Consider the following 27821-nt stretch of genomic DNA (forward strand, 5'->3'; position numbering starts at 1 on the left):
ACCACTCGTCCACTGCCAAACGAACCTTCGGACGTGTGCTGTGCACACGACGCGTCGCGGTTTCGATTGTTTAATTGATTAATTGTCGAAGCGCTACTAAAAAGTGCAATCTTTCTGTGGCATAATAAAAACCTGGTGCTCCTCCTTTTCGATCTTTCAGGGACACGGCAAAAAGCATCCTCCGCATGTGCGCCGTGGCTCCGTCGCGCCGAATTTGCTTGAGCTTGTTTTCCGCTTCTTTCGCAGCAGTGCAAAGAAAGAGCTTAATTGATTACAATCAGCTCTGGGCTATTAAAGGTGGTGGGCTTTTTATTGGTGCATTGAGTTCACAAATTGTAGCTCAACAACGCACCTTTGGCTGCGAGGCAGCGTGTTTTTCTTTCTTTTTGCTTTTGGCGCACAAACGATCGCGCAACCCCCTTTTCTGGCCACTCATCAGGCATCAGTACCTTGCAGATTGAAATAGAAAACGCATGCGCGCTGTCTACGCGCTTATCAAACGCATCCGAAGCTCCAGCGCCCGAATCGAAAAGATCGATCATCATCACCAGTCAGTGGTTGTTTCGCGATGGATACTCCCAAATGTGGTGAGAGAGAAAGATAGAGAGAGCGATCGAGCGAGTGTGTGGCTCAAATCGCGCTAATCAATCTATGACCACCGCGGAACATTACACCCTTTGGTTGGTGGAATTTGCACTACCGCACATTTCGCTTCCCACATTTCCCATTGCCCCACTGCCACTAGCAGAGACCCCACACCAACACCCTTTCCATGATGGGTAGAGGAGGAATGTATCTCGGCGAAACTTTTTCCTTCACATCACCATGTCTGTGCCAAATAAAATACAATCATCATCAGTAGAAGATAGTCGTTTGCTGGGTATGTGTGATAACATCTCGTTCCTATGAAAAGCATGTTTGCCACACAGTCGTGGGTTTGCGTGTCCAGCGTAAGCGCGCGAAGTGAAATCACATGCTCGACGGTGAACACCCAGCGCATAATATACTATCTGGGCTGGTTTGTTTTCAGCACGCCTGGCCTTGGCAGACGCTTCCCGGCCTGATGGGTCCTCACCAGAAGCACTGTGCCGCTGGTACCCTTTGTTTTCAATCTACGAATGAAGGGTATATTTGTTCCAGGTCGTCACATATTCCCAGGGTAAAGGATTGAACTAAGACGCGTTACCTTACACACTGTCACACTCTCAACAAAATGGGGAAATCCTTGTCTGGCAAGCAAACACATTTCGGCTCATGTTTATCACAAAAGATCGCACCACTACTAGTAGGGGTGCTTCTTGATCGTCGCGATCAGTTCTTCCTGCCTAATGCTAATGGTGGGAAATTCGACCCCTGAGGATCAACGATGCGTAGCATACGCTTTTGAGCGGTCGGGAAATCCACTCTTTTAGCCGCTGGAAATCACCCGCATGTGGTCCCAGGTGTTGCCGGCACAACGGGCATAATTTTTACGACTCTTCTTTTTTTTTGCTGTCTCACCCAAAAGACCCCTCTTTTATTTAGTTAAATAATGACCATTTCGTGTACGCTACCCTGTGTAAGATGATTTGAAATTTAAATTATACAGTTTTATGAGTATGAGAGTGCTCTAACGATGAAGAGCCATTTGATGGCATGAGATATGGAAGAAAAATGTGTGTGTGTGCATGTGTGGGAGGTTGTTTGTACAAATGGAAACAGCAAAACAAAACAAAAAAACAGTTGTGAAGCAGATCCAAATGAAGAAAACTAAATTATACCCTGCAAAAGCATCGCATGAAGATGGCAACACATATGCTTTGCAGTTTACTCTAGATTCATATCATTTTAAACGACACTCACTCTCCGTTTTGTTACCTATTTCTTACAAACATACAACACACGATGCACAATCTTGTAAAAATGATGTGTCATCTAGCCTAAACAAAATCATAATCAGCGCGCACTTGGCAAGTGCAACGAAATGAGGTCAACCATGTCCGCCTGTCGGCATGCCGTGCGCGTCAAGCGTTGCAGCCAAAGGTTGTTAGTATCCTTTTGCACACCCGAGCCTAGCCCATGTGCACTTCCGGGCGCTAAATGAGATTTCTTCCCTTCCTGTACTCATTGCGCAACAGTAGCCCGAAGGTGGCGGCAGGGCGTCAATGTAGGTCATTGCATTAATACTTTACACACCCTCGTTACCTCGTTGACCTACTACTGGCCGACGCTAAAGTTGAAGCGATATGACAAGCACTCGAAAGCTTAGCGCGCTTTTGTGTTTGACGACGAAATGGCGATTTAATGGTCGACGAGTGACGATGAAGAAAGCACATTGCGAGCAAAACTGACTGTCATGCGAGTCACATGGGGGCAGCTAATGAGCTTCTACTTATTCTTTACCCCCGTCTTTTCCCCTTGTTCTCCCTCTCGTAGGAATATGTCGCCAAATACCACGGCCAGAAGTTGGGTCTGCTGGAACCGCACGTGTTCGCCATGGCTGAGGCCGCCTACCGCAACATCCGCGACAACAACACGAACCAATCGTGCGTCATATCGGGCGAGTCGGGCGCCGGCAAGACGGAAACGACCAAATTCATCCTGCAGTACCTCTGCTCGGTGACGTGCGATGTGTCGACCTGGGTGCAGCAGCAGATCCTCGAGGCCAACACGATCCTGGAGGCGTTCGGCAATGCGAAAACGATCCGCAACGACAACAGCTCCCGGTTCGGCAAGTTCATGCAGGTGTGCTTCGACGCGAAATGGTGCATCAAGGGCTGCATCATCCAGGACTATCTGCTCGAGCAGTCGCGCATCACGTTCCAGAGCCCGGGCGAGCGGAACTACCACGTGCTGTACCAGCTCGTGGCGGAGGGAAAAACGAACGGCGAGCTGGCGGCGGCCCTCCATCTGCGGGACGCCTCGTTCTACCGCTATCTGAACGCTTCGGGCGGTACCGGTGAGGCGGGCACCGATCAGTCGGCCCTCGAGATTGCCACCGAGTCGAAGCGGTTCGAGGCGCTGCGGCTAGCGTTCAACGTGCTGCAGATCTCGCAGCCCCTGATCGACGGCATCTTTCGCGTGCTGAGTGCCATAATGTGGTTGGGCAATCTGGACTTTGCCGACGTGGACGGCGAGCGGTGCGAGCTGGCACCGGGCGACGGCGAGATAGTGGCGATCGTGGCCCAGCTGCTCGGGCTGCAGGAGGCGGACCTGGTGCAGGTGCTGCTCAAGCGGCAGATCAACGTGCGCGGCAACATCACCGAGATACCGCTGAAGCTGCAGGAGGCGGGCGAGAACCGGCACGCGATGGCGAAGGCGCTGTACTCGCGCACCTTCGCCTGGCTGATCAGCCACATCAACACGTGCATCAACCCGGGCCAGGATGCGTCCCGGTTTTTGGGCGTGTTGGACATCTTCGGGTTCGAGAACTTCAACACCAACTCGTTCGAGCAGCTGTGCATCAACTACACGAACGAGAAGCTGCACAAGTTCTTCAACCACTACGTGTTTGCGCTCGAGCAGGAGATTGTAAGTAGCCGCCCGTAAGTACGCCAGATCGGTGTTGTGACTGTGTTTGTTTTGCCTTTTCCATCTTTCCAGTACCGCCAAGAGGAAATCAAGTTCTCCCACATCCAGTTCACCGACAACACGCTCTGTCTGGAGCTGATCGAGAAGCCGCCGCGCTGCATCCTGAAGCTGCTGACGGAACAGTGCCATATGCCAAAGGGGTCCGACACGGCGTACCTCACCAACCTGCACGGCGAGTTCGAGTCGCACGGCAGCTACGTCAAGGGGCAGGATCGGCGCCACTGGGAGTCGGAGTTTGGCATCCGGCACTATGCGGGCTGCGTAAGCTACACCGTGAAGGGATTCGTCGACAAGAACCGGGACGTGCAGCAGGACGTGCTGTTCGATCACATGAGTCGCAGCACGAACACGTTCGTGCAGGAGATCGCCTCCTTCCAGGATCTGCTCTCCATCCAGCACGTCCAGTCGGCATCGTCCACCACCAGCACGGTGTCGCGCGGCACGTCCAAGGGCAAGCTGACCGTCAGTGACACCTTCCGCCAGCAGCTGCAAGCCCTGGTCGATGTGCTGCAGAGCACGAACCCGTGGTACGTGCGGTGCATCAAGCCGAACGCGGCCAAGCTGCCGAACGACTACGACGACCGGCTGGTGCTGGATCAGCTGCGCTATCTCGGCATGCTGGACATTATCCGCATACGGCGCGAGGGCTTCCCGGTGCACCTGACGTTTGACGATTTCGTGCAGAAGTACCAGTGCCTCACGAAGCGCTTCCGCAACATGTCCAGCCAGGACCAGGCGCTGGCCGTAATACGCGAGCTGAACGTGCCGACCACCGAGTGGCAGCTCGGGCGCACCAAGGTCTTCCTGCGCAGCGTGGTACACGAGCCGCTCGAGGACGCCCGCAAGCAGGTGATCAACGCGAAGGCACTGATCATACAGCGCAACTGGAAGCGGTTCAGCCAGCAGCGCCAGTACGGACGGACCCGGTCGGCCGCCCTCAAGATACAGCACGCGTACAAGGGGTGGAAGCTGCGCATCGAGTTCCTGAAGAAACGGCGCGCCGCCATCGTCATCCAGAGCCACCTGCGGGGCGTGTTCGCGCGCGAGGTGGCGACGGCCCTGCGCGAGATGCGGCGCGTCGACGAGGAGATGCGCAAGCGCGAACGGCTCGAGGCGGAGCGGCGCGAGCGGGAAGCGGCCCAGGCGGAAGCGGACCGGAAGGCGCTGGAGGAAAGCGAAAGGTCTGTTCTTGGGCTTTGGTGGGGCATTCATCAGCATTTCATGATCTAACAGTAGTAGTTGGGGTTTTGTCTTTAATCTGTTACTGTAAACTGGTAGTTGGTATGACTTCAGAAAGTGTACACAGTCCGTTCCCAAGTTACTTAGAGTCGCTGCTATCATAAATGATGAAAGAAAAGGGAATTTTATAACAAATTAAAGATATTTTCATTAGTGAAATGAAAATAATTCGACAATAATGCTGTAGTCTTTTGAATCTGCCGCGTAACGCGGGAACAGCTTGTGTACTTGTCAAGATCTTGCTCGTATTGGTCCAGCATATCCTTTGAATTCAAAACCAGTGTTTTTTTTGTTTTATTAATCAAGTAGTTATTACGAGCATGAACCTCAATTCTCACGGTACTCTTGCATTTCTTTCGAACGTTGCTGGCAGTATATTTATGTGTCTTCTTTCTCTCTACCAACCTTCCCAACTTAACGCAATGACTGCAACCATTTCCAGCTTTGCAAACCTTACCCTGGTGATACTTTTAATTTCCCTCTCGATTGTCACTACCGCTGTCATGGGTTAGGCTACATACCTTCATCCCTTATCCCCCCTTCGTACCTGTTTTGCTTGCCATTTACATCTCACCCCAAACTAACCTGCCACAATTCGACAAACGAGCTCAAACAAACCGACCAACCCTGAATCCTTGTTTTGATTTTCGTACATTGTATAAGCATGCTAATGTGTAGTACCGGAGATGGGCACGGAATCGGGTGAGTGGGGCCGTCCGCGGCCCTAAACGTGTAGTTGTCTGTCTGTAGTCTGTCCGTTGTACTTGCGTCGTTTGCCACTGCTTCCGTCTGCCGCTGTGTGTCCGCCGTCCCGCTAATTGCTTGGCTAGCGCCCTCCCCTAAAATGCCACTAGGAAACTGTCGATTGCACCGTTTAGTTGCTAGTTTGTAGTGCTGCTAATTCTTGTCCCGTTAATAACAAAAAAAAAAGAATAGCTGTCTCTCGAGCACCACCGGTCTAACCTTGCCTACGCGCGAAACTAATGCTTTCTTCACACCAACACTCACTCTTTCCCTGCAGGGTTGCCAAAGAAGAGATACTCGCTCTGTCGCAAATGGCCGAGCAGATAAACTCGAAACTGCACTCACAGCAACAGCATGCCGCAAACAATAACAGCCGCCTGCTGGCCGCGCATGCCGCACAGAACGGTGCCGCCGCTGGGGGCGATGGCAAGGGCGCTGGGCCTCCGCCAGCCGGTGGCGCACGGGGGGCCGGTTCGGCCAGCCTGCAGAGCAACGACTCGGTTGATCTGGACAATCTGTTTGCCTTCCTCAGCGAGGTGCAGCCGAACGCGAACTCGAACGCCATCATTGACGAGATCGGCGAGAAGATGGACAACCTGGTGGAGGACCTCGACGTCGAGCTGGAGTCGGTGATCCAGCAGGAGATCGAGGGATTGACCAGCGAGCGGAACAATAACGTCGCGACGGTGAAGAGTGCGGCGGGCCCGCTGGCAAATGGCACCGGTGCCAGCAATGCGATTAGCAGCAACAACAACAACAATAACAGCATTAACAACAACAAGCCAACCACACCGAAGCCGCTGGGCGGGTAAGAGCATTGGTCGAGGTTGTGCAGGAAGCTAATGCCAGAATGATTACCGTCTTCTTCTACCCTTTCAGCATCCCATCACTTCCCGAGCCGACGATGCCGCCACCGCCGCCACCGATCGAAAACAACAACCACACGCTGCCGGTCGCACAGTCGCACCATCCGGCCACGCTGCACCACATCCGTCGCCACGAGGAACCGATCTACGAGGCCGTCATTCATCTGAAGGAGCTTCCACCGCCGCCGCTGGACGGGCACGAAAAGGTTCCACCAATACCGCAGCACCAGTCGCAGCAGCTGGCAGCGGCCATGCCACCGCCGCCTCCACCGGTACACGCCCATCAGCAACCGGTACCGCCGCCACATGCAGCACACGTGGCGCCCGCTCCACCGCATCACGCTGGTCCGGTAGCGCAGCCGGCAGCGGCGCATGTGGCCCACAGCGAAGCACCGCCGCAGCCGCCGCCCCACGCACACGCCGCACCCAGCCACGCGTACGTGCATCTGGAGAACGGAACGGGCCACAAGCTGCGCCCCAAGAGCCCGGCCGTCATACGCTCCGCTAGTCCGATACAGCGCACCGGCACCAATGGGCCAATGAGCCCCTCGTCGCCCAAGCACAGCCGGCCAAGCTCGCGTGCCTCCTCGACCGGCGGGGGCCATCCGTTCGCGGAGCGCGAGCAGCGCCGCAAGTACCGCGTGGAGAAGAAGCTGCAGGAGATGCAGCAGCTGGACATTACCGAGCGGGAGAAGGAGCTGCTGCGGGACGACGTCTACTACGACATACTGGAGTTTGCCGAAAGCTACTACAACACGCACGAACGGTCGCCGGAGGGCACGATCATGGCGACGCTCACGCGCAAGGGCCGCAAATCGGTCGACATGGTGCCGAAGTACGAGATGATCACGTACTACCGCGGGACGACCATCCCGTCCTCCCACATCCACATGTACGATCCGGAGAACGTGACGATTGCGTGCAACATCTTCCGCGACCTGTGCAAGTACATCCGCGGCGAGCTGAACAGCGAGCGGGAGCTGCAGGTCATCCAGTTCATCATCGGGCAGGGCATCGAGCGGGAGGAGCTGCGGGACGAGATCTTCGTGCAGTGCATGCGGCAGGCCACCAACAACCCGAGCGTCGACTGGACCGACCGTGTCTGGCTGCTGCTCTGCCTGACGATCGTCGCCTTCCAGCCGAGCAAGCTGCTGTTCCGGTACTTTGTGAGCTTCCTGAAGAAGAACCTCGAATCGCTCGAGGGCAAGCTGCGCCAGTACGTCCAGTGGTGTCTGGACAACTGCAAAAACACCAAAGTCCGGTGCCGCCAGTATCCCCCGTCGAGTGTGGAAGTGGCCGTAAGTTGTGGAGCAATTGCGCTTTGGGGTGACGCGACCCTTGATGAAGCGATGACGTTTGTTAACTCTTAACGCTATTCCCCTTTTCGCCCCGCAGGCTATGCGACGGCTCGGTACGATCGTGTGTCGCTTCTTCTTCCTGGACGGGCGCACCAAAGCGATCGATGTGCACCCGACCGATACGGCGAGCGACGCGGTCGCCAAACTGGCGGAAAAGCTCGGCCTGGGCAATATCGAAGGCTGGGCCATCTATCAGTCCCGCCCGGACGGCGAAGAGCACGTCAAATCGCACGACTATCTGTACGACATTATCGCGGCCTGGGAAGCGTACGTATTTTTCTTGCCCATTCTTCCATTCGTTTCGTTTGCTGGCTTTGTTGCGTTTGCGATTTGTGTGTGCGAGACTGTTGGGGTCTCTGGGATTGGCATTGTGGCGTGTGAAGACTGATTGGCGAACTGTTTCAGACGATTGTAACGGATTCTAACGTAAACCTTTCTAACAAGACTCCCTTTCCCTTTTTGTAAAAGACTGACGGAAAACGAGGACGGTGACCTTTCCGACGAAACTAACAAGGCGAATGCATCTTTGGTGTAAGTGGTAATGTTGGGAAATTCTGAGTCAGATTCATGATTCGGAGTCAATACAATCAAATGAATCTTTAAAAAGAGTTTATAAACCGAACAATTCATATTATTTGCAAATCTTTAAAGATTAATGGTTCTTTTAAGATTCATTACTCTTCCCGGAATAATTAATCTTAAAATTCAATCTGACGAACTGATTCACAATATATTTAAAAATTAATGATGCATTCAAGATTCGTTTGGAAGAATAAAGAATCTCAAGATTCAGATTGAAGACTTTTGTGAAATATTTTAAAGGCGTGATTATATACTAACATTTTAAACCAACGGTATACGACATTTGATATAACCAAGCCTTGTACAAAGATTCTTCAAACCCTCTGTTTGATTCCCAGGTGTTTTTTTGTTATAAAAGATATTAATTCACTCACACAAAGGAATTATTTCGATTAAAATATCTCACAAATACCAAAAATGACAAAAAGAATCATTTTAAGTAAAAACCATGAACTTCTGCAGTTTAGCAGATCTCCATAGGACTCCATGATTTGCTTAAACAATCATGATATTGTAAAATATTTGATCAATATGAATTTTATTAACACCATTTCCCAATCTAAGCTTCGTGTGGTGTAAATATCTGCCCTTAGTAGAGTGGCCATTTTAGCAGGATCATTGACGGAATCATTCATTCATCATCCCAACTCAACCCAAACTCATCCCCCTCACGCTATGAGTGATGGTGTGCCGTGCGGTTTTTTCACAACATTTGACTGGGTAAAAAGTGAATGGAAACAAGTTGTGTACATAGCTAAAAAGTTCACCCATACTTCCTCCACCTGCAAGTTCAAATAATGTACCACGGACTGCTTCTCTTTCTCACTCTTTCTCCGGCAAAATACTGTTGCGGCCAAACGCACCCTTCGCAAACTGTGTCCACAAATACGCAATACGCTCGCGCACAAACACGTTGCCCATCACATGAACCAAACAAAAACAAAAAAAAAAAACAAACCAAAAACCACCCCCGAACAAACAACTCCAGTGGACGTGACCGGGACTGTCGTCTGACGAACATAGTGAAAAAAGTCAACCGGCGGGCGTACCGGATCGTACTGTATCTGAAACTGCCCGAGGAACTGATGAGCACAAAACTGCCCAAGTACTACACCACCTGACACGCAAACCACCACGTGACGATGGGAAAACATGACGAAACCCAATTCGGTCGTACGACAGTTCGACGACACAGTGGACGATGCCTCGCATGCCTCGAACGGGTCTCACTCATCCTTCCGCGGGCTATAGCGGTACACCGCTGCGCGTGTATGCTTTTTTGGTTGCTTCTTTTACGGATGGTATCCTTTTTACAGCAAGCAGACGAAGATTCACGCATCCAGCTCGACGTTGCGCAAGAACGCAACGACGCTCGGTTCGGGCGAGAACCGGTTCGTGTTTAAGAAGCGGCTGTTCAAGAGCACCCGGGAGCTCTCGCAGGATCCGGTCGAGGTGAACATGCTGTACGCGCAAGCCGTTTACAGTGTCGTGAAGGTAAAAGGATTTCGCAAGCAAGTCTCATTCCTTCCACAAAGCTCTAACAGAACCCCGTCCTCTGTCCCATTTTAGTGCGACGATTTCCCTGTCTCGGAGAAGGTTGCACTTCAGCTGGCGGGCCTGCAGGCGCAGGTTGCGCTCGGCGACCCATCGAACCAGCCGAAGCCGGAGTACTACTCGGACGTGCCGAGCTATCTGCCGGAGCGCATCTCGAAAACCCGCGAAGAACAGTTCTGGGTGCCGATACTGGCCCAAGCTCATCGACAGTACGGTTCAGGGCGCACGGAGCTAACGGCAAAGGTGCTGTACCTGTCGTGTGTCATGCAGTACCCACTGTACGGCACGACGATGTTCGCCGTGTCCTACCGTGGCTATTGGAGCTATGGCAACAGTCTCATACTCGGCGTGAACTGCGAGGGTATCATCCTGATCAAGCCGGACGACAAGTTCGTGCTGTACGAGTTCCGGTACGCCGAGGTGGAGTCGATCATGCTCGATCCGAGCGACAGCTTCATCACGATCAGCCTGAACCGGCACACCAGCACCGGCAGCGCCGATCAGCAGCGGTGCTTCGTGTTCGAGACGGCGCAGAAGAACGAGATCGGCTCGCTGATCGTGTCCTACTATCCCGCCCTTTCGAACTGGATCACCGAGAACGAGGTGCCGCCGAAGAAGAGCAAGGGCATCACGAACGAGGACCGGGTCCGGCTGCACCACAACCTGGTCGTCTGCCGGCGCCACCTGGTCGATACGGAGCTGCTGCGCAAACCGCAGGACCCGAGCGGTGGCTTCCTGCGCAACACGCTGCGCCGGCTGTCGAAGCATCGGCTTGAGAAGCTGCGGGCCGAGCACGGCAGCCCGGTTCACGACCACGGCGAAACGTACAAGGGCTTCCCGCACGCGTACTGGGCGTTCAGCCGCCAGGCACTGCCCCAGAGCCTCAGCAAGCTGCCCGACCAGGAGGAGCAGGCAATGCTGCAGGTGTTCAACTCGATTCTCACATACGCCGGCCTCGGACAGAATGGTAAGTGGGGAGAGAATGACGAACCCCAAAAAAACAAATGCGTCCCATGCGCCATCATACACGTACGCTAATGTAAATCTTCCATTACTCATCTTTTGCTCTTTCTGCCTATCATCGTCCTTTCCACCTCCATCCATCATATGCCATCATGCTGGATCGCAGGCGAAACAGTTCAGCGCGCAGAGGACGAACACATTACGCTCATACAGTCGATCATGGATCGCTGCATGCGCAAGGAGTCACTGCTGAACGAACTGTATCTGCAGCTGATCAAGCAAACGACCGACCATCCCGATCCCAACTCGCGCGTCAACCTGCGCCACTGGGCGCTGCTCTCCCTTGCCTGTAGCGTCATACTGCCACCGCAGAAGGTGGTGCGCAAGTATCTGCTAGGCCATCTGAAACGTTGCGCTAGCGATTTCATCACCGAGGAGGGCAAGTATGCACGCTTTGCCGAGAAATGTTTCTTCAAAACGCAGGGCACCCGGCGTCGGCAGTGGCCACCGTCGCGCGAGGAAATCATCTGCACGATCAACCGGCGGCCGATCTACGCGCGCTTCCACTTCATGGACGGGCAGTACCATTCGGTCGAGTTCCACCCAAGCTCGACCTCTCGAGAGGTGATGGAAATCGTGAAGAAGAAGATCGGACTGCAGGAAAATGCACTCGGTAAGTTGCTTTCCGTGTGGAGTGTGGCTTTCGCATCAGTGCGCAATGTGTGGATAATTGCTTGCCAGTTGTGATGTTTAGGTTTTACCATATAATCTTCAAGCTCAAATATACTAACAAGTTACAGGATACACATCAGGTTGTACATTTAAATTAAAAAAATATGTTTAAACCATCGGCGAAAGTGTTTGCCAACTTTGTAGCTTGTTGTTATTTGAAGAGCAATTTAATTGGCCGGTACATTAAATCCAAATCTAAACTATTCGACTCCATGTTGTTGTGCGAGATGACGACTGTACCAAGGGGCCGTGCATTGATGAACTAAAGATGCGTTGACTTATAGGACCGATAAAACAGACTGTTCAATTCCGATCGTGTAGAGGAGAAGTTCAATCATGCAGGATTTTACTACTTAGTTATGGTGATAGTAAATACGATCATCATCATCATCATCAACAAGCCATTAATTCTTGTTACTTTTTCAATCTTCAGCCAACTGTCGAGCGTTTAACTATTGAATTCTGACTGTATTGGGATATTTGATGGTAATCTTTATTCTATCAGTTGAACTTTCCAGAATTCTATGCATGAACGCAATGGCTTTTTTAAAGGCAGAGTTAGTTCGTCTCCTATCAGGGTTTTCAATTGTGAAAAAAGAAGAAGCCTCTTATGTACGATCGGGACTATTCTCCATTTGGAGCACGTGCTCATTGTACAATTCTATTGGGGGGCATCTGATTGACAACTAAGTCACTTACATGTATGTCCAACTAAGTCACAACACCTTAAATGGGAGTGTTTTATTGTCTTGACTTAAGACAAAGTAAGTTCTTACTGGACAAGCGCTAAAATCACTTCACGGCAAAGCAGTACATGTCCAAACCCAATATAATACATTGGACCAGTTTCAATCTGTAAATTCCGTTAGATCCATACATGAAAAGCATCAAATGCGCCCATACTAACACCCAATTTCTAAACCCCGTTTTGACTCGTTTGTCGCTTGTGCAACTAATTCGCTTCGGTGGGCTGCAGGTTACGCTATCTACGAAGTGCTGGGCGCATCGGAACGCAGCTTGCTGCCGGACGAGAAGGTTGCTGACGTGATGTCCAAGTGGGAAAAGTACCGCACGGCGGCCGCCCAGGCGGTGCAGCAAAATCAGAGCTCCAACTTACCGCCCGCCTGCCGCCGGCAGCACCATCTGTTTCTGTTCAAGAAGCATCTGTTCTGCGACCAGTACATGAACCTGGACGATCCCGTCGAAAAGGAATTGCTCTATCACCAGGTGCTACACGGTTTGCGTACCGAACGTTTTCCAATCACCGAAATGGAGGCTGTAAGTAGCGCGAAAGTTGCCATGTATGCGTTTTGTTCCATGTCTCTGATGTTAAACGGATCTCTTTGCCCTTCCACAGATTATGTTAACTGCTCTACAAGGACAACTTGAGCTCGGTGACAGTTCCGACATCGTGCAGGACTATCGGCCCATAGCGGCGCACTGTTTGCCGCCGCGCTTCGTGCCGAACATACCGCGCGACAGCGTGGCCATGCACCATCAGAGCCTGCGCGGTACGACGCCGGCCGAGGCGAAGAAATCCTTCCTGAATCTCATCCAGAGCTGGCCGCTGCACAAGGCCACCATCTTCGACGTGATGCAGTCGTTTACCTCCAACTGGCCCCGGATGCTGTGGCTAGCGGTCGACCAGAAGGGTTTGCATCTGCTCGAGCACCGTTCGCGCAACACGCTCTGCACGTACGACTACCAGTCGATACTGTCGTTCTCGCCCAACATGAACTGTCTGATGATCATTACCGGCTCGGATAAGAAACAGTCGAAGGTGATTCTGACCACGGCGCAGGTACGTTGATGTCGTTCGCTGGAGTGCCCTTTTCGTACCCTAACTGTATTTTCTCCCAAACCCCCGCCCGTTTAGGCCTTCCAAATTGCTAACCTTATCCGCGAGTACATGGAAGTGCTGCAGCGCCAGCAAACGCACGTGGACGATACGCAGAAGGAAAACCAATCGGCCGGCGCTAATCAACCGCCCGTGCCCCAAGTTCCACCGCACAACCAACCGCTGCCACCGCCCCATCAGCATCTTCCAGTGCAGCCACCATCCGGCCAGGGTGGCCCAGCTGCAGCACCGGGCACTGATCTACGAAAGGGCGGCCAAAGGCCACCCTCAATGCTGCTGCGTCAGTCCAGTGCGGCGCTGGTCGCACCGCAACCTAGCTAGATGGCATCGAAACCCGCCAAACCCCAGCAACTACTCCTCCGCAGGCACTAAAGGCACTGACAGCAAATATCTGTAGCACTTCCATGCAGACAGAGTCGAACAGGAAATCAAACGAAAACGTAATCAAAAACCAACACAGCGGACGGTTTGAACTGGTACAGGGTCCCCTTGTACCCGGTGGTATCGTCCGCTAAGCTAGTCCAAGCAGTTATTATTTCGACAGCGCTTCACACTTGCTGGGCAGAATCGGGCGAGTTAGGGGGAGGTGGAGCAGGACGGGCAGGAGCATATAGCATGATAACGATAAACCAAAAACCAAACAAAAATGCAAACCATATACAAACCCACAATCGTTGCTTATTGTTAAAACCTAGCCAATAGGAGATCTGATTAACCACTCCTACTGGGCACGAGATGAGATGTTAGGGAATTTATTGCTAAATGCGCGTTGTTTTGTTTGCAACTCAAGAACAATATCATAAGATTGATTCAAAAGGGTATGTGTGTGTGTTTGTGTGAGTGTTTGTGCGTGTTAGTGAGGTTTCGCTTACAGCACACAACGTGTCTAACTATTGAAGGAAAACTCAGTAACAGTACCAAAAAACCCAAACTGCACCGTAATGCCGTAAGTGCATCGTGCGTGCAACGATTTCTTCTTTCACTGCCCTTTTGTCACGATACAGAGAAGACCCCGGGAATAGTTTTTTTTCCTCCCCTTTTGTATTAACTTCTTTGCTAATAGAGTATGTATTACGTTGTGATTTAGGCTATATTGTATTATATATCTATGTAACTTTTTCTACACCATCATGATCATTTTGGATGGGCATCTTCTTCATCCCCAAAGCTCCCAATCCTTGCCGGGGATTTTTTTTAAATACCGGCAAGTGCGTACGGCGAATGATTGTATGCATGTGTGTGTGTGTGTTTGTGTGCGTTTTAATGACGAAACAACATACCCTCAAAAGAAAACTGTGGGACTCAGGCCATTATTTACAGATATGTGCGTTCGTATTTCATGCGCTCGTGTGTGTGTGTGTGTGTCTCTTTACGACACACGGCACATGTTTGAAATGCACGCTCTTTTCTAATCTCTTTACTACTTTCCACGCACTACGACGACGCAAGTAACCACGTGCACCAGTGCGCTTCTGAGGAGTCACGTTTTAGTGCTAAGCTTTATGTAGATACACACCACGACCGTAACGAATGGGTACGCTATTTAGTGCAAATGCTAATTAATATTAGTTTCATCACTTTACCGCTTCATTACTCGCATTTAGAACTATTTTATAAACAAACCCATGTTTGGCTTTTAACGATAACGAAATTAGGTTCCCCCCTTTCCCGCTTATTAACAGCTAAAGACTAAGGACGTTCTGCAGCAAATGTAGCTAAGGTAAATTGTACAAAACAAACAAAAAACATAAAGAGTGAATATCGAAAATGTAGGAAAACAATCTTAAAGTTAGCAAATGTTAACGACACAAGACAGGACCGAGAGACAGAAACAGAGAGAGAGAGAGAGAGAGAGAGAGCGAGAGAGAAAAGGAAATGTTATAGAAAGAAACATTGTAGTCGATTGAAGATTGAAGTTCACCAAACACGCTGAATAGAGAGAACCCTCATCCTCCTTAGATGAACGCCCTTTCCTCTAGCGAAGGATAAAGTTCTTTACTGTAGTTTCCTCTCCCCTAACGCCTTCTGGATGGTGTGGATCCGGCGTATAATCTTTAGAATAACGCAAGACCCGATCTGATTTTATGTTGGTTTGAAGGACTCTTAACTATGATGCTGTACAATGGGATTCGTTTCGCAGGCAAACTATTGCTAAAAGCGATTTGTGTAGCACAAATAATCAACTTCACTAGTCACAGGCGTACGGTTGAATTAGTTTCAATTATTTTAAAAAGCCTTTTCACTTTAGCCTTCACTTTATTGCATGTTATTTTTATGTTCAACGAATGATGGTTTAGAATGAAATGTGCTTATGGTGTAAGCTGAAACATTTCTCAAAAAAAAAAAAACCCTGGCAATATTTTAGCTTTGGACTCTTATTTTTTAACTCTTTTTTTATTATACTCCTCTCATTTTCAATCGTTCGTGTGAATGGGTGTGTGTGCGTTTTTTTTAACTACACCTTACAGAATACAGAAACCCCATTCTGGTTTGAATACAGAAACCCAATTCCCTGACAAATAGAACGATAAGCAAGGAGAGCGTTTGCTGCTAGGTGTTAGCATTCTCTCGTTCGAACAGGAGTGCCACGAAGATGAGATATTCAAACCCTTACAAAATATCAAATAAATAAGCCCGGTCACCAGGCACAGCTGTATCTAACACAGCGGCACTGGTGGCCGTATAATGTTATCCGATCATTATTACACAAAATAGAAATAAAACACTATATTGGTAATCGTTCCGTATACAACAACAACAAAAAAGCAAACAAACAAATAAAGCGAAAAGCACGTGCGCTGGAACAATACCCAAAGGTCTGAAATCTGAAAAGCTTTCCCCATTTTTTGAAGAATTCATGTTTTGTTGTTGTTGGGGAAAGTGAAAAACAACAATCCAAAACTAAACCAGTAATACAACTATTGAGGAAAATGTAGTTGGTGTATGACTTTTTTTTGCGTTGCGTTTAAACAAACCCGAAAAGCGAACCCCTTGGGATCAGAAGTGCAACAAGGCGTCCGTAATTGACAAACTTCACAGTGGGGTAAAGAATCGATGGGGCTTTGAGAGCGTGAAATGTATCTGTAGAATCCTCCTCTTTTAAATAATAAACACGGTATCGTTGATGTTTCCTCGTCACCGTTTATTAACCATCTCCTCGATTCTCACCAACGTTCTCTTTATATAACTTCCAACAGTGACCAATGTTCTCTCCCACAATTCCCTCTCTTTTAGTCAACGTTCTCACACTTCCTCTCATTCTATGTTTGTTCTCTCTCTTGTATACAACACTGCTTGTACGCAACTCTACATCCTTTTTCTCCTCTGAAGTTAATCCAATTTCAAAAGTACTACAAAACTTACATTGTATTTTAATATTTACATTGATATACGAGAGAAAAAAAAAAAACTATTATCTCAATCCTTTAGCCTATTTGGAATTCTTCGAACTCTTATTGGACGATTACCTACACTTTGGTTATCATCTTTTTGTTTACTATTTTGTGAATTCTTTGTTTTTATCGCTTCTACCAGGGGAATCTTATATAAATGTGCAACAGGCCGGCGATATTTAACTCCTTCATCACTTACTACTATAGTATCGTTTCCAACCCTTTTTATGACTCTAAATTTTTCAGTTCCATATTTTGGCTCTGCCTTCCCTTGGTGATAGTTCCATATTTGAACTATATCTCCTACTTCAATGTCAGAAGGTTTGGATCGTCTCTTCTCATCCGCATAGATTTTTCCTTTCATTTTCCGTATCGCATCTCTCTCTTTCACATCTTTGTCGCGGTTCCAATCTGTTGCTGTTTTTAATGATGGTAATAGTCCCTTAACTGGCCTCCCATTTAATAATTCTAGGGGGGCTTTACCTGTTATGGAATGTGGTGTAGTATTGTACATATGTTCATACTCTTCAATAGCTTTACGCCAATCACTGTTTTGTGCCTTTGCAATTCTTAATGTTCTTAGTATTCCTCTATTATTTCGCTCTATCTCTTTCATAATAACTTGATCAATATGAAATGCACCTACACTCACACTTGTATGTAATTTAAAACCTATGTGGAATAATATTTACTCAAATATCATTTACTAATAATTGCTACATGTAGTAAAGAAAATAAATAAACAATAAAATATTAATCTACTGCCCCGCCTTGGGCTCAATTCGCCTTAGGGTTCTCAACCCTCGCTAAATTCGTTGGTTCTATTGTCACTGATTGTCACTTGTTTATTATGCCTCACATTCACACACACACATACAAGCACACACACACACACACACACACACACACACACACACACACACACACACACTGTCCCATCGTTCGAATCCGTCACACAATAGCTGCTGTCTTACTGTTCCAAAGAACTTAAAATTTACCTACTCTCACCGCGAATGCACGTCGGACCACACATGTCTTTTCATATTTTTTTTCTTTTGTCTTCTAAAAAATCTGTCGTGCCTCAGTTGTCCAGATGGTCACTTGTTTATTATATCACACACACACGCTGTCCCATCGTTCGAATCCGTCACACAATAGCTGTTGTCTTACTGTTCCAAAGAACTTAAAATTTACCTATTCTCACCGCGAATGCACGTCGGACACATGTCTTTTCATATTTTTTTTCTTTTGTCTTCTAAAAAAATCTGTCGTGCCTCAGTTGTCCAGATGGTCACTTGTTTATTATATCACACACACACGCTGTCCCCTCGTTCGAATCCGTCACACAATAGCTGTTGTCTTACTGTTCCAAAGAACTTAAAATTTACCTATTCTCACCGCGAATGCACGTCGGACCACACATGCCTTTTCATTTTTTTTCTTTTTGTCTTCTACAAAATCTGTCGTGCCTCAGTTGTCTAGATTGCCACTTGTTTCTTCGGGCACAGACTATTTTAACCAACTTCTAGCAATACGATTTGACCACACGCTCTGTTTGACCATTTACATTATTCGAATTTGTCCTTTCTTTTGCAACATTTTCATTCCTTTCCACTCTGTACACTTTGATGTCGCACATTATTTATCTTTTCTAATTTCCTTAATTTCATTCGCTTTATATATCTTTTTTTTTAATGTTACGGTTCCGCACTGGTTTCGGTTACTTTTCGCTTTATCAAATTTTCTTTGCGCTGCGGTATCCTACCGGTCTTGCTATGCTACGGATTTTCCAGACTCTTTTATGCTATGGAATAACCGGACTCAAATACGTGCTACGGGATGTACCGGTCTCACAATTTTGCTATGGATATCCGGACTCTTTCTTGGGCGCTACGGTACCACACCGGTCTCAGCCACTTTTGCTACGGTATATCCAGACCCCTTGGTGCTGCGGTGTTCTACCGGACTCCTCCTCGCTATGCTACGGATTTTCCAGACTCTTTTATGCTATGGAATAGCCGGACTCAAATACGTGCTACGGAATGAACCGGTCTCACAATTCTGCTACGGATATCCGGACTCTTTCCTGGGCGCTACGGTACTACACCGGTCTCAGCCACTTTTGCTACGGTATATCCGGACCCTGTTTGTTTTAACCTGTCACATCTTCGTTTATCTTTAATTTTTTTTATTATTATTATTATCATTATTATTTTTTTTTTTTTTAGCTTTTAAATTCTCACTCTTTTATTATTCTCTTGTTAGTCGGACTGTTTCGCTTGCTAACTACTACCACACGCTTATTCGTTTTTACGTTTTATAACGGACTTCACATTGTTCGTTCGGGATTATAACCGGTTTCACCACACTTTGCTACCATAATCATGTTTATCACTCGCACATATCACAATTATTTTATAATAATTATCATGATTAATTGAACCATTTTTTTTTTCTTGTACTCAAATTCCTTGACTCACCTTTCTCGTTTCAAATTTCCTCTTTTCTTGTTTCGTTTACCGGCTGCGCCAATTGTAGAATCCTCCTCTTTTAAATAATAAACACGGTATCGTTGATGTTTCCTCGTCACCGTTTATTAACCATCTCCTCGATTCTCACCAACGTTCTCTTTATATAACTTCCAACAGTGACCAATGTTCTCTCCCACAATTCCCTCTCTTTTAGTCAACGTTCTCACACTTCCTCTCATTCTATGTTTGTTCTCTCTCTTGTATACAACACTGCTTGTACGCAACTCTACAGTATCCAAAAATACTGTTTAGTTATGCTGCATCAACTCCGTTTTCCTATTCTCAACGATCGGCTGATTACGTATTTCTCAACGAAAAATCTACCACTAGACGAATTTACATCACTTGGATCAATACGATGACCGAGCAAAACTGTCAACACATTCAAATTTTTGTTGGGTTTTTAAGTCTAACAATACAGCTCACGGAACTCCAAGCCATGATTAGCTAGCTAGTTTGAATGATCAACTACCAACATCACATGTGTGACGAAAGCCTACGCAGAGATAAACCTAACGTGATCTTTACGCGATAGTGCAAGTGTTCTTCAAGCACTTGAATCTAGAACCACCCGCGACCCGAACATCCAGCAACTCTGCAGTATATCAAATTCACCCCAAGTAACATTCTGCTGGATTCCTGGTCACTCAGGTATCCAGGGAAACGAAATAGCAGACCGACTGGCCAACGCAGGACCTAGTAACCCGGAATGCTGCCATAACACTCTTCTACGTCGTGACTTCATTCGCCTTAGCCAAACCATCATCGCCAATGGAATGTTTGGAATGGTTATTGGGTTTGCAGCGGCCGCTTTTTTCCATCCATCCATCACACCAAGACCAGAGAATTCTATCACGACTTCGGATTGGACACACCCGGTTCACCCACACCTTTTTATTGTAAAAATCCAACCCACCACTGTGCAGTTTCTGTGGCGTCGACATTACCGTCCGTCACATATTTACCGAATGCCATGGTTATACAGCAGAATGCATCACCTGCAAATTAGATCAAAGCATCGACTGTGCCTACATCCGATCAGTGTTAGAATATCGCAGTATGGTTAGCGACCCCTGCACCGAACAATGGAGTAATCGAATCGAGGCCATCCAAAGAAAAGCGACTAGATATGCTGTAAGATTCTTACCATGGCGACAGGGCGATGTGTTACCGTCATACCATTCCCAGTCAGTGTCTGCTTTTAGGGATTCAGCCGTTGAAAAAGCGCCATGAGATAGCTAAATGGCTTTTTATATCAGGACTACTCAACCACCACATTGATGTTTCTACCCAAGTGCCACAAATCCACTAAACGACCACTAAACGGCTTCTAAACGACTCAAGTTCTCTACCTAAACGGAATATAGAAAGACTTCGTTTAGTAGACGGCAAACGACTCATGCATTCTAAAAATAGCGAAAAAGCTGGTGGCGCTCTTTGTTGGTGGGATACCCCAACCAGTTGAGCTTCATCGCTTGGAGGAGAGCTTTCTCATTTTCCCTGTACTGTTGTACGGTTTCGCATTGAAGTTATGCATCGCTAGAACTAGAACGGCGATACGATTGTTTAAATACTAAACTCCAATGGAAACCACCAGCACTGAAGCAAGTGAGATTTGAGTAATGGTCGTTGGTGTTGATACCCACGTATCTGACCACACGACCATTCATATAGATTTTTGCTCATAATATTAGAAGGCTATATAGGTCATGATAAGATGAAACTTGTCGAAACACATTGCAAGAAAATCACAGCAATATAATGATGAGATGTAATACGCCATTTATTGATCAAACCAATGAAGCTGTGGAGCTTTCATTTTTTTCTATGGATATTCAATTTTCCAGTCGTTTAAGCTTAATCTGTGGCGCTTGGGACCCTAGAATAGTTTCGAGCCGAAACGGATTCCCGGTGTCACCAGGTCCATCAAGGAAATATATTTGTTTATTGTGTGTCTCCTCTCCACTGGATTGTTCTGTCAAACCGTATTTGTCCACTGCTGCGGTAATTACATAATACACACTTCGTTGTTCGTTGTTCACTCGGTTCACGTTTACTAATACGTTGTCCTGCACATCGAAAGCATAAGAGTGCTCCAGGGAAAATATTTCGGCAGCGGATATGACACATTGTAGCAGGTTTGGCTGTATCTGTACAAAGTCGCCTGAATGCGGCATACTCGGAAACATCGTCAGCGCCATCCGCGGCGTCTTTCGCACAGGTACTGATTAATGAGTCGTAGCGCTTTGAGGTTCTCGACAGCTCGCAGTAGCCAATTCTGTTCGGAGTTTTCGACGGTGTACTGATCCTGAATTTGTGTATTTGCGGCCTTACATAACTTTATACACGTATGGACGATATTTGAATGATTGTTTACGGTTTGTCGTTTTTCGTCCAACGCCTACATCGATGAATCGCTATGTCGGAGGAAAGTGTGCGGAAAAATCAACACGGTACAAAAATCATTCAAGCTATCTGCCTCTAACATCAACTCTCTAACCAACATCGTCTCACTATGGAGTGAAAAAGTAACGCTCTGTAGTGAGAGATTGAAAATGAGAACCTTTTTGTAAAATTTGTTATAGGATATGCCAAAAATGTTCTCAAATGTGTTGTTTAACTTTAAGTTAGGATGCTGCATTGTTGATTTTTTCGCAAATTAACATTTTGATGCATTTATGAGAAGTGTCCATCTTACCCGCAGTGTCCGTCTTTACCTACCTTCCCCTACTGGAAAGAACAAAGTTTTATGCAGCTTCCCTGAAAATTTGAAGATATTTCAATAACTAAAACAGAAGATATTATTGAAATTATAGTAAGCCGTATTTGGGTTATGAGTAATTTAATTATAGTAACCTATGAATTTGTGTAGCAATAAGTTTTTGTATGAAATACATTTCATTCTGTTTCTAACCGTACCAAGCTGGTGGACTGCACTACTTCCAATAGATATGATCAATTTATCATCCAGAAATGCTAATATAATCTGGCCACACAGGCTCCCAGGGCAAAAGCTCGCTTGATAACCGTCGCAAAACGTCAAAAACGACAGTCGCCAGCGCCTCGAAATCGTTGCGAGTTTCGCTCGCTGGCGACGTCGGTTTGCAGTACATGCGACCCCAAGTAACAAAATCGACATGCTTTCTCATTCTACCCAATAGATCAGTAAACCTGAGAGAGCGAGAAAGCATGTCGATTTTGTTGCTTGGGACACCGGTTTTGACGTTTTGCGACGGTTTTGCGACGGTGGCCGCCACAAAGCTCGCCTGACCTGCGGACCAGTGTGGCCAGATTATATTGGCAGATTTCGGCAGGAGCACTGTTGAGAACGCAACCATTTAAATTTAATCAATTATTTTAATGATTACCCTGCTAGCAAAGAGAATGAAAAAGTGTGCGACTTTCAAGCGAGGGGCATGTAGAAGCAGGGGGAGACGGTTGGAAATACGCGAGCGTTTGGTGTTTTGGTTTTTTTATGTTCTTTCCGTATAAAGCACGGGAAATAAAATAACGGGTTACGCCGTGCACTTTAGTTTAACACTATATTCATACAATTACAATATTCATACGATTTACATGTAACTCTTGGTTCATATATAAAACACCTCCCCAACCGCACGCATGCACCTAACCGCTTGATCATCCGACTTGAAGTGACACTCTCGTTTTCTCGGGTCGTCGTCCCGGCTTCGTGTCCTGCGACACGATCGCGATGGCCGCGCCTGTATCGCTGATGGCTACCAACGTCAACGGTTGTCGCTTATAGCGAACAACCCAGAGTGGCAATGTCGCGCGATGCTGGTTCTGTCCACAACATCTCCCCCTGTTAAGATAGCTGGTACTGATTCAACCAACGTGGAGGTCTTTTATTTCTAGAAGATCGACGTGGTGCTTGTACCAGCTGCGTTCCCTCATTATCATCTTCCAATTGCTCGGCAGAACTGTTATCAGCTAACAGGACAGGAGATTCTTCTTCAGGTGTCGGTGAACATGATGTGTACACTGAAGACGAATCATACAACGATGATGACGATGACGGTGAGGACGTGGACGATGCTGACTCAGACGTAGATAATAATGTAGACGATGGTGACGATGACGGTGAAGACGCGAACGATGCTGGCTTAGAATTGGGTGACGACACAGACGATAGCAATGGCGTACACTGATTTACGTCGCTGGATATCGGTGATGTTCTTGGCTGTACATTCCACGTTCCGAAGAGTACATCCAACGCCATGGGTTGTGAAGGACGATTTGATTGATGGAAGCTTACAGAACGCCTGCGCATTTGGTTTATATGCCTACGAAGTATACGCTGGAAACTAGTTTTAACCTCGTACATAACGCTACCGCATCTCTTTGTTACAATTGCAGGCTCCCATTTCCAATTGTTTCTATAAAACGTTTTGACGTATACCAGTTCTCCACAATGCAAAACCCTCATATTATCCGGTACTCTAGGCTCATTGGAAATAGCAGTGGGCCGCAACAAGTCAAAACATGTGCGCATTTGACGCCCTAACATGACCTCGGCTGGTGATTTGTTTTCATCAATGGCTGGGTTTGGAGTGGATCGATATGTTTGCAAAAATAAATCTATTGCCTCAGGAAGCGAAGTATCATCTGAACAAATCTTTTTCATTGCTCTCTTGAACGTATCTACGAACCTCTCAGCTTGGCCGTTAGATTGCGGATGAAAAGGTGCCGTTCTTAAATGTTGTATGCCATTACTTGTGCAAAAATCTGCAAAAATTCCGCTTGTAAATTGCGTCCCATTATCACTCACCAGTGTAACTGGAATGCCAAAACGTGCAAATATTCCTCTTAAAATTGCTATGGTCGCTGAAGCAGTAGTACTTGATGTTTTAATAACCTCTGGCCATTTGGAGTAAGCATCTACGATTATAAGGAAATAATCTCCCTCTACTGGGCCTGCATAATCGATATGAACTCTCTGCCATGGAGATGACGATTTAGGCCAAGGAACATGAGGTGAATGTGCTGGTGTTTTCGCTGCAGTTTGACATTTCTCGCAAGAAGCTATGCATTCGCTTATATCACTATCTATTGAAGGCCAGTATACGTAGCTACGAGCTAACGATTTCATTCTTTGAATGCCAGGGTGTCCACGGTGAAATTGCCTAAGGCATCTTTGCTGCAGGATATTTGGAATTACGACTCTCTCTCCGAATAAAATACAATTTTCTACTGCTAATAGGGCTTCTCTTCTCGCATAAAATCGTGATAATTCTCCTGCATAAGTAGTATTTTGGGGCCAGCCCTTTTGTATAAAATGAAATACTTTGCATAAAATGGCATCTTTTAGTGTCTGTTTGGCGATCTCCATGAAGCTAATTGGTAAGGATGAAATATTACTGATGACGACTGACTTTACATCCCTCTCCAATTCCAAATTAGCTATAATATAATCTTCATCTGGCTTGTTGTGCTTGCTTATTAGTCGTGATAATATGTCGGCATTGCCAAAATTTTCCGTGGAAATATATTCGATTTGAAAATCGTACATTAGAATGGTTAGGGCAAAACGCTGCAATCTGTTAGCAGTGTAAACAGGTATTCCTTTCTTGTTACCAAATATTCTCAAAAGAGGCCTGTGGTCTGTTTGAAGGCGAAAATGTCGACCAAATATCATTTTGTGGAATTTGGTTACCGCAAAAATGATTGATAACCCTTCCCGATCGATCTGACTATATCCTTGCTCGGCTTTTGTAAGCGATCTTGATGCATGTTGCACAACTTTCATAGTACCGTCGGGCATCCTGTGACTTAAGGTTGCTCCTAGACCAACAGAAGACGCATCAGCTGATACTATTATCTCGAATCGTGGATCGTAGTGGGTTAACGCTAGGTTTGACGATAATATAGTTTTGAACTTTTCGAAGACCTTCTGGCACTCTGCTGACCAATCAAATTGTTTCCCTTCCTTCAACAATGCATCTAGTGGGTATCGTAGATTACGCAGATTTGGGATGAAACGACCATAGTAATTAATCGCCCCAAGAAATGATCGTACTTCGCTGACGTCTGACGGTGCTGGCAGATTAATGATCGCTTCTACTTTGGATGGATCGGGACTGATGCCGTTTCTATCTATTATGTGCCCTAGATATCTTATTTGTGACTTATTGAACGAGCATTTATCGACACGGATTGTAAAACCGTACTCCTGAATACGACCTAGGGTTTGAAGCAGAGTTTCATCGTGCTCTTCTTGATTCCTACCTCCGACAATGATGTCGTTCATATAGCTGGAGACGCCACGTAGACCAACAAGCATCTTGTCCATCAGTTGTTGGAATGCAGCGGGGGCTACCTTGATACCCGGTGGCAGTCTGTTGTAGGAATACAACCCTTTGTGTGTGTTGATCGTCAAGAGACTCCGGCTCTGCTCTGCGATTTCGACCTGAAGGAAAGCATCCGTTAAATCAATTTGCGTAAAATGAGTACAATTACCTAGTTTGGCGAATATATCTGCTGGTAACGGAAGCGGATACTCCTGGGGATGCAATGCTCCATTAAGCCCGGTCGAGTAATCTCCACAGATCCTGATTTGGCCGTTTGCTTTCCGTACCACAACAATCGGCGCAGCCCAATCAGAATAGTCTACCGGTGTGATTACTCCCAATTGCTGCAACCTGTCGAGCTCTTTATCAACTGCGTCCAGCATTGCGTACGCAACTGGACGCTTAGGGCAGAAAACTGGACGGCAATGCTCCTTCAGTTGCAGATTAACGTTTCCTTTTGTACATAGACCCATACCAGCTCCAAAAAGGCGGGGAAATCGTTGTTCCAAATCCTTAACACTCGATGTATGAATGACGTTGCATATCTGGTCAATAGGCACTGACCACAAAGAAAATGCCTCTACTAAATCCGTGCCCAGTAGTCTCAAATCCGCTTGAGACACATATATCGTTTCTCGACGCTGCTTCTCTCCGATGATGATGTTTGCATTAAACTCTCCGATTATTGGTAGCTCTCCTCCTGATGCTGTCTTAGCGTCAACTGATGACGGTGATAGTGGTGGTGCTCCAATGTGCTTCCATACGTTTTTACCGATGACTGTGATGTCGGAAGCGGTGTCTAGCTGTAGTCTTAGACTTTTGCCATTGATGTTGAGTGGCACATATTTCCTCCTCTGCTGGACGCTGTGCACGTTGACAGTAACAGTTCTAGTACTCGTTTGATGTTGATCGAAAGGGTTATTAAAATTGTTGCGTGTTAAACTGGCCTTCGTGTTACAAAACCCTTCCTTGTGCCCTATTTTACCACACGCAGTGCATTTATAAGTACGATATGTGCAGTTACGAGACCAATGCAATGCTCCGCACTGCCAACACGGATGGCGGGGGTCTCTTGAAGATGACAGTTTTCTAGAGGGATAGGAACGATGGTACTGAAACCGTCTTTGTTGTACTGCGTATACTTGTTCTGACGTGTCACGCTCGATCATAGCGCTGTCGCGTCTCAGATTGATGATGCGCTGACATTCTGCCGTAACTTGTTCTAATGTAGTTTCAGGACGTTCCTCAATTCGGGATAGCAATCTTTGCCTGATTTCCACTTCGCAATCATCCTTCAATCCGCAGACAAATACGAGGCATTTGAGCTGTTCCTCAGAAAGCTTCCCGAGCTCAAAGTTAATAACCCCTCGGTTAATGCGACAAGCATACGCTAAATAGTCCTCAGATTTCCCTTTGCACGTATTTAGACATTTGAAGCGTCTATGTAACAGGGACTCCTTGGAGCCGAACAAGTCCGTGAGTTTGATGACTGTTTCTGACAAAGAAAAATCACGTGAATATTTTGGTAAAATAAAATTGACATACCGATCGTGTTCGAGGGTTCCCAGTTTGCGCATAAGAAGGCGCACTTTCGCTTCGTCGCTCAAGCGGGCTGCATCTTTCTCGAACAAATCCTCATATCGGCTGTACCATGCTGCGAATGTCGATCCAGCTTCAGCATCATAGTTAAACTCCTTTAAATGGCTGCATAGTGAATCCAGAATTTGTTCGGGCGATGTGAGTGAATTTTGGCCTGACCCCGATCCTTGGTGCTGCATCAGCTGTGCCAAAATATTCTGCTGCTGCGTCATTTGCTGCTGCATGAGTTTCAGAATCTGCATCATCGAAGAATTTTCCGTTAGGGGCGATGGCGGCGTTTGCAATGGAGGTTGTTGCAATGGCGGTTCTCCAGAACCATTTTGTGACGGGTGTGGTGCGATCGATGGCTGAACATTAAAAACTCCACTAGAACGTCGTTCTTCATCACCACTGATGTTCATTTTTTTTAAACACTTATTAAAATAGCAATAATCCTCAACAAATACAAAATAAATAAAACGCACTGTACACGAACTTTTTGCTCAACCCAATGATGAGGAGCTTAACGTTGTTGTAGTTTATTAC

The 27821-nt window shown here is 47.1% G+C and overlaps 2 protein-coding genes across 4 annotated transcripts in view; one reads left to right on the forward strand and one right to left on the reverse strand.

The window, feature by feature from the left end:
* Positions 1 to 16401, forward strand: part of LOC120897704 (myosin-I heavy chain) — a 39724-nt gene extending 23323 nt beyond the window's left edge. For all 3 annotated transcript variants that reach the window (XM_040302748.1, XM_040302750.1, XM_040302749.1), the window contains exons 5-15: positions 2416 to 3510; positions 3583 to 4751; positions 5831 to 6361; positions 6433 to 7717; positions 7815 to 8044; positions 9676 to 9853; positions 9929 to 10880; positions 11043 to 11549; positions 12585 to 12886; positions 12966 to 13409; positions 13485 to 16401. In XM_040302748.1, coding sequence (XP_040158682.1) covers positions 2416 to 3510; positions 3583 to 4751; positions 5831 to 6361; positions 6433 to 7717; positions 7815 to 8044; positions 9676 to 9853; positions 9929 to 10880; positions 11043 to 11549; positions 12585 to 12886; positions 12966 to 13409; positions 13485 to 13787 — 6996 coding nt within the window. In that variant the 3' untranslated portion in view covers positions 13788 to 16401. The remainder of the gene's footprint in view (positions 1 to 2415; positions 3511 to 3582; positions 4752 to 5830; positions 6362 to 6432; positions 7718 to 7814; positions 8045 to 9675; positions 9854 to 9928; positions 10881 to 11042; positions 11550 to 12584; positions 12887 to 12965; positions 13410 to 13484) is intronic.
* A 6536-nt stretch (positions 16402 to 22937) lies between these two features.
* On the reverse strand, positions 22938 to 27675 carry LOC120897786 (uncharacterized protein K02A2.6-like). The gene has a single exon (XM_040302878.1). It carries the CDS (start codon positions 27539 to 27541, stop codon positions 23216 to 23218), a length of 4326 nt encoding a protein of 1441 aa, XP_040158812.1. The 5' UTR covers positions 27542 to 27675; the 3' UTR covers positions 22938 to 23215.
* Positions 27676 to 27821: the final 146 nt, after the last annotated feature.

This window comes from Anopheles arabiensis, chromosome 2, assembly GCF_016920715.1.
Source record: "Anopheles arabiensis isolate DONGOLA chromosome 2, AaraD3, whole genome shotgun sequence".
In the NCBI taxonomy this organism is placed as follows: Eukaryota; Metazoa; Arthropoda; class Insecta; order Diptera; family Culicidae; genus Anopheles; species Anopheles arabiensis.

Coding starts and splice junctions, on each gene's coding strand:
- LOC120897786 (XM_040302878.1), bottom strand. CDS start 27,541: ATGATGCAGATTCTGAAACTCATGCAGCAGCAAATGACGCAGCAGCAG.